The sequence below is a fragment of the Montipora capricornis genome, chromosome 7, assembly GCF_036669925.1.
Source record: "Montipora capricornis isolate CH-2021 chromosome 7, ASM3666992v2, whole genome shotgun sequence".
Taxonomy (NCBI): Eukaryota; Metazoa; Cnidaria; class Anthozoa; order Scleractinia; family Acroporidae; genus Montipora; species Montipora capricornis.
The window spans coordinates 50,532,219-50,544,761 of NC_090889.1; the positions used below are offsets into that span (position 1 = coordinate 50,532,219).

The following is a 12,543-nucleotide window of genomic DNA, read 5'->3' on the forward strand; positions in this document are numbered from 1 at the left end:
ATCATTTTTACAGCTGGCAGTGCTAGACTTGCACGAAAACAAGATCGAGGAGGCAAAGGAACTTGCAAAACATATGGCGCGCCGTTTCGGACAAAAATACTTGTTGTAGAATATCTAATACATATAGCAAATACATACAACTTATCTTGGGAAATATACAACTTATGGAGAAAATATATCACTTATTGTGAAAAATATAATACTTACTACCAAAATATACAACTTCTTGGGAAAATAAACACCTCTGTTTAAAAAGTACGACTTACATGAAAAATATACCGAAATTCGGAAATATACAACTTGTGTTGTAAAAATAATACTTCGCCCGCGGTGTTTTGGTCAGCTGACTGTCGCAAAAGCCTTGCACCCTAGGCAAGATGGCCGCAAGAAATATGTCGTCTGTCTTGTCGTGTGCGGAGCGTACGGCTTTTCTGGATGCGTTAAACGTAGGAAAAGATATATATCACGAATTTCAAAGGGAATTTTTTGTAGCTGATAGCGTAACAGTTGAAAGACTGCGAGACCGTTGCCTAGAATTCGTTATCTCCCTTCTCGTTGTCTCAAGACCACTGGAATCTCAGGAAAATGTTATGGATGACATCCTTCTAGCAGTTATCGAATTCCAAACACTTATTGAACGCTTAGAAGAACGACTTAGCTTACTTGATAAAAGAGAAGTCCATTATTCATGTCCAACCATGTCATCAAAGAGAAGAGGGCAACCAACCCTGGTAATTCCAGAAGAACAACTGGATGGGTTAAGATCACTTGGGTTTTCATGGTCTGGTATAGCTAAAATGTTGGGTGTATCAGAAAAAACTATAAGGCGCAGAAGAGACAGTTACAGTATGGCTTCTTCTCGGGAACTTTTCCTTGAAATAAGTGATGACGAGGTTGATAATCTAGTTGAACATGTCCTACAAATACCACCAAATTCCGGTGAAAAGATGATCATGGGCTGGTTTAGAGGAAGAGGAATCCGTGTCCAAAGGTGGAGACTTAGACAGTCAATAATGCGGGTGGACCCAGTCGGCAGAGAACTCAGGCAAAGAACTGTAACTAAGAGACGAGTTTACTCTGTGCCAACTCCAAATTCTCTGTGGTAAGAAATTAACGACAGGCATAAAATACTAGTTAAGGTTATATTATGCCCACAAGATTGATTTTGGTGTTTGAGCTCATTAAAGTTAATACTGCCAATATTTGCATGCACACATTCACTGGCAATGTTATGCAAGAATATGAGTGTCAGTTACAATTGTTAAAAAGGGTTGCATGTGTTTATTGCCTGCTGCAATGTAATGAAAGCCAATGCTTAAAGCATAAAATCAGGCCACTTTCACTCTTCATTTCTTAAATTAATCAGGTTTGGTAAAGCAAAGTCAATTATATTAATTCCTCAGGCTTTCAAAAAACTTCAAAAGTTGACTGAAATGGTCTAAATTATGCAATTTTGATCATACATTAAAGATAGCATTGTTCTGAATTGCAATTTTTTCCTTGATGTTAAAGTCACAATTGTAATCATGTGGTTGTTTTTTAGGCATCTTGATGGTCACCACAAATTAATAAGGTGGCGCATCGTCATCCATGGTGCCATAGATGGATTTTCCCGCACTGTTGTGTTCCTCAAAGCATCCACAAATAATGAAGCATCAACAGTCCTGGACCTGTTTGTGGGAGCTACCAATATTTACCATTATCCTAGAAGGATACGCACTGATTATGGGACTGAAAATGTGGATGTAGCCAGACTTATGCTAACTCGATATGGTGTGGATTCCAAACCAGTGTTAACTGGACAATCAGTTCACAATCAGCGTATCGAGAGATTATGGCGTGATGTTCACAATTATGTAGTCTCTTACTATAAGAACATCTTTTACTTTTTAGAAGAAAGAGAGCTTTTGGATCCTAATGATGAAATAGATTTATATGCATTGCACTATATCTATATTCCTAGATTAAACAACACTATTGATCAATTTGTTATGCAGTGGAATAACCACCCACTGTCAAGGGAAGGAGGACACTCTCCTCTTCAAAAGTGGAAGGAAGGATTTTATCAGTATGCACAATCTGATTACATGACTGTCAGGGAATTGTTGGATCCAAGAAGTGTTGATCACCATTATGGAATTGATGATAATGCACCCCTGCCTGAACTTCAGACAGCGAATCACATTGAAGTACCCAGGTCTACAATCCAACTAGCAGAGAGGGAATTTTCTACTCTACTAAATGATGTGCACCCACTGTCTGATGATGGCGAGCATGGGATCTTCTTGTATGAGATTAGCAAGATATCTTTAATGAGAATATTAAACATGTAAATACATAAATAATAAGCATCAATGGCTAGCTAATAAATAACAAGGAACTGTGAATGTGTCAGTTGATAGGAATCTTTGATTACAATACATGCTGCATTTCACAAATCACTGAGAAACTACATTCTCTACTTTTTCAAATCCCATAATACTCTTCTTTTACCCCGCAAAAACTTGGATATGCATTGTTTACGATTTCTCTTGGGACATCTTCGTGTCCCAGGAGAAATTGCAAACATTGATTATGCAAAGGTTTTGGGGTAAAAGAGGTGTATTATGGGATTTGAGAGAGTACAGAATACTGTATATACTGAGTACAAAATGATACTCTCAAATTTGAAATTACAACTTAGTCTTAGCTTTTTCACTGTAATTGCAATGTTCCACTGTTTGTGATATGATAAAAAATGAAAACTTTAAAACAACAACATAAGTACTGTACTTAAGTAAAATACTGATGCAAGTAATAATAAAATTAATGTTCTTTAGCATTTGCCAAAGCCAACTCCATTTTCTAAGGCATGTGTTAGAAGACTGTTGAACTCTTTGGGGTCTTCAATTCCCCTTGGCAAAAACAAAGTTAAGGAGCAAGTTGAAGACCATGGATACCTCTTCACATTCTCTTCTGTTTCATAAAACTCAATTAGTATGGGACCATCAAAGCCCAGTGGCGGTACAGTGTCTGCCCCTGTGGTGAAAATCAACAAGTCTTCCAGGGTCACACCGTTAACTTCCTCTTCTTCTAGGTCTTGCAGGTACAGGTCCAAGCAATATATTGTCTTGTCTTCCTTGTCTCTATCATTGGAACCCTTGTCTGAGTACATAATAGAGTACAATTTCTTGAATCTTTGGGCACTGAGCTTTTGATTCTCCGCACCCAAAACAATCTTGAAAATGCCAGGGTTGTTCATCACACGATCTCCAAAACCACTAATAGAGTTAAGGCCTTTATGGAATTGTTGGATTTCTGCATGGACAGAAAAGAAGAATACCTGTATAACAAAAAACAAATAAATGTTTAGCTATTTGAAAAATAATTGTGTATAACAGCAACGTGTTATCACAGTCAAAACTTTGTTCAGTGGAACAACTGCTGAATGGCTTGCCATCTACTACACTGTTGCTATGTGGTATCCCAAGTCATGCAAAGGCCCTTGTACCACTAATTTTATAACATTTGTAACACAATAAATTTAAAAGTATACAAAAATTTGGTTTTATCAACGGAGTTGATAATGTAAATTGGCCACCGTACAGAGATTCTGTACGGTGGCCAATTTACATTATCAACTCCATTGATAAAACCAAATTTTTGTATACTACTTCCCCACCGACGCAGCACCACAGTTTCTTTAGAAACTACCCTCTTCAAATTTAAAAGTACATAATGGAACAAAGTGAATATAAGCCTAAGGTAAAGTTTACCTTATGAACCCAACCTAGTTTAATAAATGTATAATAAATATACATCTAATGGCAATGACCTGTACAATTGGATAATGGCAGGGTGGGGGGCTTAATAAAGAGTGTCTGGTGCAACGCTGCTCCTTACTAAATTGACACACACTGGTACCTGTTTAAGGAGGCAATGCTGGATCTCACTTTTCTTGCTAAAATCAGCTGTGAACACTCTTGAGTAGCCATGGTTTGCAATTAAATCACCACCTGACTCTTTTATGGCATTGAATTCTCCTTCACTGACACATTCCTGTAACCCTTTAAGGACCTCCTTGATTTCTTCATCACAGACAGCCTCGATTGCCTGACTTGTGTTAAATGGAAGATCTTTCATGACAGAAAATGCTTCTAGAGAAAGACATTTGGGCCCAGGACCACCCTGGAGAACACTCCATGCCACCAACTTTCCAGCTAACTCATATTTATTTCCATGGAGCAGCTCCAGGTCATGGGAAAACCATGTGCCATAGAAAATGCCAAGATTCTTAAGTGACATCATAAGAAGGCGAAAAAATTCTCTCCTTGGCCCACCAGAGTCTACTCCATCTTCACCTGAGAACATGATGTGGACTGGGCGAACAAATGAAAATTTGCCTCTTTCTAAGGCTCTAAGAGCACTTGACAGAACATTCTTTCTGCTTATTACAACGTTGACTTGTGAGTCACTTTGCTTGTCCAAGTTATCATCCACAAACTCTCGGAGGACATCAGATGCTTTTGCCTCATTCATGGAACAGGAACCTGTCTCTCTTTGATCTTCCAGGCTTGCTTGAATGGCAGCATGTAAATCAACATCTTCATCACAATTCTCATCATCTACAATGATTTCATCTGGAAACATGTTAACATACGTGTTGTATCCCACCATAAGTTGTGATTCTCTTACAGGTTTGCTTTGCGTACTGCAGCTGGGTTGTGAGAGGTAGCCACTACAGGAAGGGCTTGTACTTGCTTTATTCTCACCATCACTCGCAGTCATTTGATGTATTTTCTTATTTGGCGGCTCGGTAACCTCAGACTCATGCATTGATTTCAAAGCAAAGGGAGAATCCATTAAACTCTCATCATCCTCACTTTCCAATGGATCATCACCTTCTTCATCACCTCGACAACTGCCATACCAACGTTTCAAGCTCTCATCATGCACTTCCGTAGTGACTCTGATATACAACGGACCTTGCTTGGACACGTGTTTCGCCACCTTTCCGGTGAAAGGACCAGAGTTCAGTTCGACTATTTTATTGCCAACGGCTCTGACAAAATAAAACTTTGGCTCTGAGCAGCATCTTAATTTCCGTTCAAAGAGTTCATTGCACTTACATCTAATTTCTTCTTCTTGCATTTCATCAGAAAATTCCACCGCACTAGCAGCAAAGTTCTTGCTATAGAGCGTCTCTCTGAACTGTCCACGTGGGACTTCATCAACCTTCGGAGATGGCAGTAGAACTACATCCTTTAAAACTGCTTTAGATACACTATTGGATCCACAATTGGCCGATGTCCCCTTCTTGTTTACACGCTTTTTCCCTTTCCTGGACCAGTTTGCACTTGGATTGAATACACCATTAGTGGCCCGACTCGCAGATACTGACGCAGACGCCGCAGAGTGGCTTGAAGATTGCCCTCGGATACTTGGAAATAATTGCCTTAAAGCAGCTTCTCTAGCTTCTGTTTTGTTTTCGTTTATAGCTTGATTCATCTTTGGAACATTACTAGCCTCACTGCTGGATTCATTAAGCGAGATTACAGCCTCTACCAGTCTGTTCAATATGCGCTCCGCCATATTGAACAACTGGCGGGAATTATATGTGGACAGGCCTTCTGGCTTTTGCGACAGTCAGCTGACCAAAACACCGCGGGCGAAGTATTATTTTTACAACACAAGTTGTATATTTCCGAATTTCGGTATATTTTTCATGTAAGTCGTACTTTTTAAACAGAGGTGTTTATTTTCCCAAGAAGTTGTATATTTTGGTAGTAAGTATTATATTTTTCACAATAAGTGATATATTTTTCTCCATAAGTTGTATATTTCCCAAGATAAGTTGTATGTATTTGCTATATGTATTAGATATTCTACAACAAGTATTTTTGTCCGAAACGGCGCGCCATAAAAACACGCCCTGGTGATATCACGGACATATCATTCTACCAATCATTGTTTCCTCCTATCAAAACTCAAGTATCTTGAATCAGCGGTGGCCCGTAGGGAAGCGAATTATGCACGGGCTAAGGAATTGCTTGATGACTCCATAGAGGTAAGAGAGGGACCGTACTGCTACTTAGCTTTAAGACCTAACAGGTGTTCTTTCCTTTATTTTGTGAATCATGTACGTTACCTACGTACTTACATTCACACATATCCTTTTTGTTTCAGCAAACACTTGTACTTTTCTTTTATATTTCATTTATGCTCTTTTTTTCAGTTATGCATAAATGAATGAAAAATGGCATCAAACGTATTATAGCAAAATAACTTTAAAAAAAAAAAACTAGATTTCTATCGTCTCTATTTCAGCTTTTGCTGCCTTGTGCTGCTGGTGAAGAAACTGCAGAGAACAGATATTGCGTCGCCTCTTTTTACGCAGAGAAATCCGCCAAAATTGGCATCACTGAAAACGAGGAGGCTATTGCAGAGAGTTGCTTTCAAGATATCGAACACCATTTGAATGCTGAAACACGTCCCATCACCAATCGCGTCCAAATCAGAGCAAAGAATAGGCAGCTTGCTTTTTATGTAAAAAGCTCAAGACATCTGAAAGTCCTTGACGTCCAGGGTTGGGTGTCTCAAGAGCATATGGCTAAGGCATTACAGCTGATTCAGGAAAATGAAGAGCGGCTTTTGGTCTTTTACTCCAAAAAGGCACTGTTAAGCTTTGACATCGTCAAAACGGATTATTTCATAAGGGAAAGGAAGTTTGTTCAAGGTATAGTACAGCTTTAGAACTAAAAAAAATAAAAAATTATATTCATACGAAGTTAAATCTAAGAGACACATGACCAATAGCTATAGACCACTTTCATGATGTCTATCATTTTCTTAACTCTTCTATGGTATGTAAATTGTACGTAATGGCTTTGTAAAAGTAAATAATTATTGTTTTGATTTGTGCACATGGCAACTAGTTCAGAAAGGTTATAATGAACATACAAACATAAAAGAATTAACAAATCGCCCACCACTATGAAAGAGGTCTATATAGGTGTCATTTACCGGCAAAGAGTGGGTCTGTAATGTGCGAAAATGCTACCGAGGTCTTAAATATGCTGTTCACTTAAACATGTCAAAATATGTATATCTAAAAAGCAAAACAAGGCAAATGGAGGAAATACTGCTTGAACTAAGGCAGGCAGCTTGTTTCTGCATTTTCCCGCCATTATCTTAGAAGACTGATAAGAACTGCTAGACAAAGCAGCTTGCTACTTTCCCTGTGCAAATAGGCGCGGTCAAGAGAATATGAAGTAAGAGAGCTTATCCCCCATACATGACCCTCTTAGTATGATAATTATAGAAAAAAGAGAATATGAAGTAAGAGAGCTTATCCCTCATACATGAACCTCTTACGAGGATAATTATAGAAGAAAGAGAATGTGAAATAAGAGAGCTTATTATTCCACTATTACGCCATTTTACCATATTTGGTCAAGAGAACGTACAAAATATGAGACGGTAATACACTGTAGTGTCCCAGTTAAACCGGTTTAGAACAGAGCAAATACGGACGGAAGGGCAGTTTTTCAATGAAAGAGATTGTTTTCAATGCGATACAAAGCCTGAGAATTTAGCTTGTCATCGCTTTTCTCTCGTCATTTCGTTTATACAATCAAATAAAGGACATTTGGCTGGCTTTCTGTGCTGTTTACATCGTTCGCAAGCGCCCTGAAGGACAGATGATGCTTTTTTTTTTTTTTGAGAAACACTCTTACCAGATAATAGTGAATCAAACTAAAACCTTTTTTGTAGTGGAATAATAAATCTCGCCCCTGCGGGGCTCGGAAAAATACTACGCAACTCGCACAATATCCGCGCGTATTATTTCTTAAACCATCGAATAAGATGTATTTATCCCCCATACATGGCCCTCTTACTATGAACATTATTTTAAAGCTACTTTTAGTTCCGTGATTATTTTGACGTCGACGTATGGTTTTTCGGAAAGAAAGACGTAATTCATTTTGGGTCCAAAAATAGCACTGGCGAGATCTAAAAATAGATTTCAAGTACTTATGGTGCATGGAGATAAACTCTCTTACTTCATATTCTCTTTACGCAGTTGAGCTGTTCTCGCTCATTTCCGTTGGATAAATAATAATAATAATAATAATAATAGTAATAATAATTTAATCTTGTATAGCGCAGCAAATCATAGGTAGATACTCTTGCGCGCTTTACAAAAGTCATAAAAATTACAAAGTAAAGTTGATATGTATAAAACAAATAAATATAATACAAAATAATTACTAAATACTAAAATTAGATTTAAATAGGAATTAGTTTAATTTAATAATTTATAGGTGAAACGCAATCTTAAAAAGATGAGTCTTAAGAAGTTTCTTAAAAGTCAGAGTTAATGCTAGTGGCGGATCTAATTACATTTAGAGGGTTGTTTCAAAGTGCAGGTGCGGCTACAGTGAAACTGCGATCACCAACCGTGCGTAGGATTTTTATCCTTGGTTGTTGCAGCAGAATCTCGCTAGTTGATATTAAGTTATAATTACATTTGTTTTTACGCGTTAAAAGTTCGCTAACTGAGATATTTGGGTGCAAGTCCATGGATGACTTTAAAAGTGATAAGTAAAATCTTAAAATTTATGCGATATCTAACTGGGAGCCAGTGCAGTTTCACTAAAGTTGGAGTAATATGATCAAACTTGTTGATGTTGCAAATAAGTCTAGCAGCAGTGTTTTGTACTCTCTGGAGCTTTTGCAGTTCAGTATTAGGCAGTCGGAATAAAATACTATTACAATAAGCAAGTCGAATTGTTACAAAAGCATTCACTAGAGTTTGGACAGTGTCAGAACTGACAAATTTCCTTATCCCTCTAATGTTAAATATAATTCCAAAAAGACCGTAAATAGCATCCAAAAGGAAACAGAAAAATGAAAGTAGTAATTGACTATATCCTAGTTATCGATATCTCTTACTAACCGAGTTCGAAGTCCGTACTGTAATATGGACCGAGTTTTTTTCCCATTGATTTATGGCCCAAGCGCGAACCTCGCGGGCCATTAAACGATGGGAAAAAAAAGGAGGATCCGTAACTTACAGTACGGTCTGAGAAAACGAGCTTAGTAAGATATTTATTATATCTCTGAGCGGGTTAATCCGGAAGGGGAAGGTTCAACTGCCACAAAGATTGCCGTGTCAAAATCCGAAAAACTAAATCTTCTTGGCTGTTTGAAATACAGTGAGACCCGGTTAATATGGACACCAAGGGGACATGCCCGAACACATGAATGTTTTAGCGATAAAAGACTACAGCAGACATTTCGGCTAGAAAACGTACGTGTTTAATTTCTCAAATTTAACTGTACACGATAAGGCCGTGAAAGAGGAGGCTATGAGCAATGACTGCAGCAAAAAGCCAAGCAAGTGAAACTACAATAGGAGGCAGATTACAGTTTTTGACACGGGACAGAGAAAAATTGTCCGTGGTCCATATTAAAATGCGTCCGCATTAAGCGAGTAAATTTTGGAGACAATATATGATCTTTTTGTCGGGGCAAACGAAACTGTCCGCTATATACGTGTGTCTGTATTAAGCGTATCCGTAGAGCGGGGTTACACTGTAGTTGCTTGCAAGATTCAAACAGTTTTACGAGTTTAGGTAACAGAAACGACATGAAAAACTTGCTACATAATGTTTTATCGAAATTTTAAGTTTAGCGGGCCGTACTGTAGAATACTGCCCGGTGATTTAGCCAGCGCGCATACTATCTGAGAAATACAATAAAAGTTCGAAAAATAACAATGGCGACCCTTTCCAAGTCGTACTAAAATTGCTGAGTTCAAACCATACGTACTTTCTTTATTCCATTTGACAGGAATTGCCCCATCACAGGAGGCCCTCACGATTGCCCGAGAAAAGCAATGGAAGGAATACGAAGATGTTGCTCAACAAAGATTGCAGCTGTGCAGCCGACTGGGAAGACAGCGCCGAGATTAGACGAGAACGAGGAAAACCACACACTCTCTTTTACCCTTGAAGGTCATAACCCTTTCCACGCGGGATGCATACCATGCATACCACGTTATAAAACCATTTGAGTTTCATTTCACAAATGTACATATCCCAGGGATAGTAGATTAACCGCTTGATAAGAATCCCGTATGATACAATCGGAGCCATCGCGCCCCGAACTCGGGCAGTTGGGCCCCAAGCAAACGAAGCAACCGAAATAACGTGATGGTTTGCTTTATATTTAAATCTTTCATGGCGGCCACCTTTGACCACATAGAGCAACTAGATTTTGCTATTTTAGTTCATTCATGGTCACTGCGGATGAGACATTGTGATGAAACAGATGTAGACAGAATTTGCGGCTGTGATTTCACAGTTCGCATCACCTCGTAGAAAAAATCGAAATTAACTACGATGAAGTTGATCAGGTACAAATGTACAAAGGAAAGAAAATTTGTATGTAGTTTAATAAATAACATTAAATCACAAGTCTACCTCTGGAAAAGTTGTTTTCTGTACCTATTATTTCGCGACATTCTGATTGCGTGGATCAAGAAATCACAACAACATATAAGGGCTTGAAGCCGACACGTTCGCGGGGTTGAATCGAGTTCAAGTATCATTTTAAGAGTCCAGTCGAAGCTAATACAAAGTGCGAGGGTCAATGAGCTAAGTTCACAGTTCATTTCACATAATATGCTTCCCTCATTTCAACAAAGGAGTACCGAAATCGGCAAGAATTTCTTTCTCGGGACAATGAATACGAGCAAAATACGAGAAAACACCATGAGATGTGACGCTGATAAATAATAAACCAGCTTTTTTTACGGTGGCCAATTCTTATTTGATTGTAGTTTGGTGACGAGCCTCTGTGTGTCTTTGTTTGGCAACGTTCCTTAGCCACAAAAAAGAGTTGTAACCAAGCGGAAACTCAACGGTCGCCTTGTGGTGTTGATTTTTCAAGAGGCTCTTCTTCATCGTTTTATCGATTCGTTTGGGACACTTACAGCCGCCTGACGTCACTGGCAGGGCTATTGAGCGGCTAGCGGATGGAAAGGGCTGGAATTCGACACGTTCGCGGGGTTGAATCGAGTTCAAGTATCATTTTACATGTAAGAGTCCAGTCAAAGCGAATACAAAGTGCGAGGGTGATGAGCTAAGTTCACAGTTCATTTCACGTAGTATACTTCCTTCATTTCAACAAATGAGCACCGAAATCGGCAAGAATTACTTTCTCAGGACAATGAATACGAGCAAAATACGAGAAAACACCATGAGATGTGACGCTGATAAATAATAAACCAGCTTTTTTTACGGTGGCCAATTCTTATTTGATTGTAGTTTGGTGACGAGCCTCTGTGTGTCTTTGTTTGGCAACGTTCCTTAGCCACAAAAAAAGAGTTGTAACCAAGCGGAAACTCAACGGTCGCCTTGTGGTGTTGATTTTTCAAGAGGGTCTTTTTCATCGTTTTATCGATTCGTTTGGGACACTTACAGCCGCCTGACGTCACTGGCAGGGCTATTGAGCGGCTAGCGGATGGAAAGGGCTGGAAGCCGACACGTTCGCGGGGTTGAATCGAGTTCAAGTATCATTTTACATGTAAGAGTCCAGTCAAAGCGAATACAAAGTGCGAGGGTGATGAGCTAAGTTCACAGTTCATTTCACGTAGTATACTTCCCTCATTTCAACAAATGAGCACCGAAATCGGCAAGAATTACTTTCTCGGGACAATGAATACGAGAAAAAAACGAGAAAACACCATGAGATGTGACGCTGATAAATAATAAACCAACTTTTTTTACGGTGGCCAATTCTTATTTGATTGTAGTTTGGTGACGAGCCTCTGTGTGTCTTTGTTTGGCAACGTTCCTTAGCCACAAAAAAAGAGTTGTAACCAAGCGGAAACTCAACGGTCGCCTTGTGGTGTTGATTTTTCAAGAGGCTCTTTTTCATCGTTTTATCGATTCGTTTGGGACACTTACAGCCGCCTGACGTCACTGGCAGGGCTATTGAGCGGCTAGCGGATGGAAATGAAAGAAAAATCTTTGCTCTTGAATTGTACGGTTGATTTTCAAGAGTGGATGTCCATAAAAATCAAACATCAGATGGCAAACCTTGAAAAATCGATTTTGCTCGTACTTCCAAGTTTAAAAGAGTAACGTGTACCAAGAAGCATGGTATAGTTAGTTTGGGTTATTACCGATTTATTTTGGAGAAAAATGCAAATCACCGAACACTGCCGAAAATGCCGCTCGGACAAGCGATTTGTCTCTCCATTTTGAAGGTGTTGTGAGGTCAACTGAAGCATCCCTCATAAAATATTCCTCCTAATCCTAACTTAGCAATCTCTTAATTGTCGTTTGGCTAAGTTTGAGTGCATTTAAGACATTCTATAGTTTCCAAATAATTTTATTCTTGGCGCCTATATTTTTTGTCACTAAAACTGGGTCTTACGAAATATCTTACAGAGAATGTGCTCTACCTTTAAACCCTTTAAAACTTCGGCCATCGAATGTTGAAACAAAGGTCTTTTGTCTGATAGAGAGAAATCTCTGGGCAATTACTTTTGCG

General features: G+C 38.8%; 3 protein-coding genes across 3 annotated transcripts; 2 read left to right on the forward strand and 1 right to left on the reverse strand.

The window, feature by feature from the left end:
• Nucleotides 1-840: 840 nt before the first annotated feature.
• On the forward strand, nucleotides 841-2,684 carry LOC138058112 (uncharacterized). The gene is made up of 2 exons (XM_068904000.1): nucleotides 841-1,102; nucleotides 1,544-2,684. Exons 1-2 carry the CDS (start codon nucleotides 849-851, stop codon nucleotides 2,331-2,333), a joined length of 1,044 nt encoding a protein of 347 aa, XP_068760101.1. The 5' UTR covers nucleotides 841-848; the 3' UTR covers nucleotides 2,334-2,684.
• On the reverse strand, nucleotides 2,291-6,038 carry LOC138058111 (uncharacterized). The gene is made up of 2 exons (XM_068903999.1): nucleotides 3,904-6,038; nucleotides 2,291-3,322 (listed from the first exon to the last, which is right to left on the reverse strand). The coding sequence occupies exons 1-2, from the start codon at nucleotides 5,569-5,571 to the stop codon at nucleotides 2,816-2,818; spliced, it is 2,175 nt and encodes a 724-aa protein (XP_068760100.1). The 5' UTR covers nucleotides 5,572-6,038; the 3' UTR covers nucleotides 2,291-2,815.
• LOC138056286 (uncharacterized) lies at nucleotides 5,903-10,465 on the forward strand (the record flags this gene model as incomplete). Its single annotated transcript, XM_068902073.1, has 3 exons — nucleotides 5,903-6,046; nucleotides 6,307-6,715; nucleotides 9,835-10,465. Coding segments are annotated over 3 exons (675 nt in total), but the record flags the coding sequence as incomplete, so codon positions are not given.
• Between the last annotated feature and the right edge of the window lie 2,078 nt (nucleotides 10,466-12,543).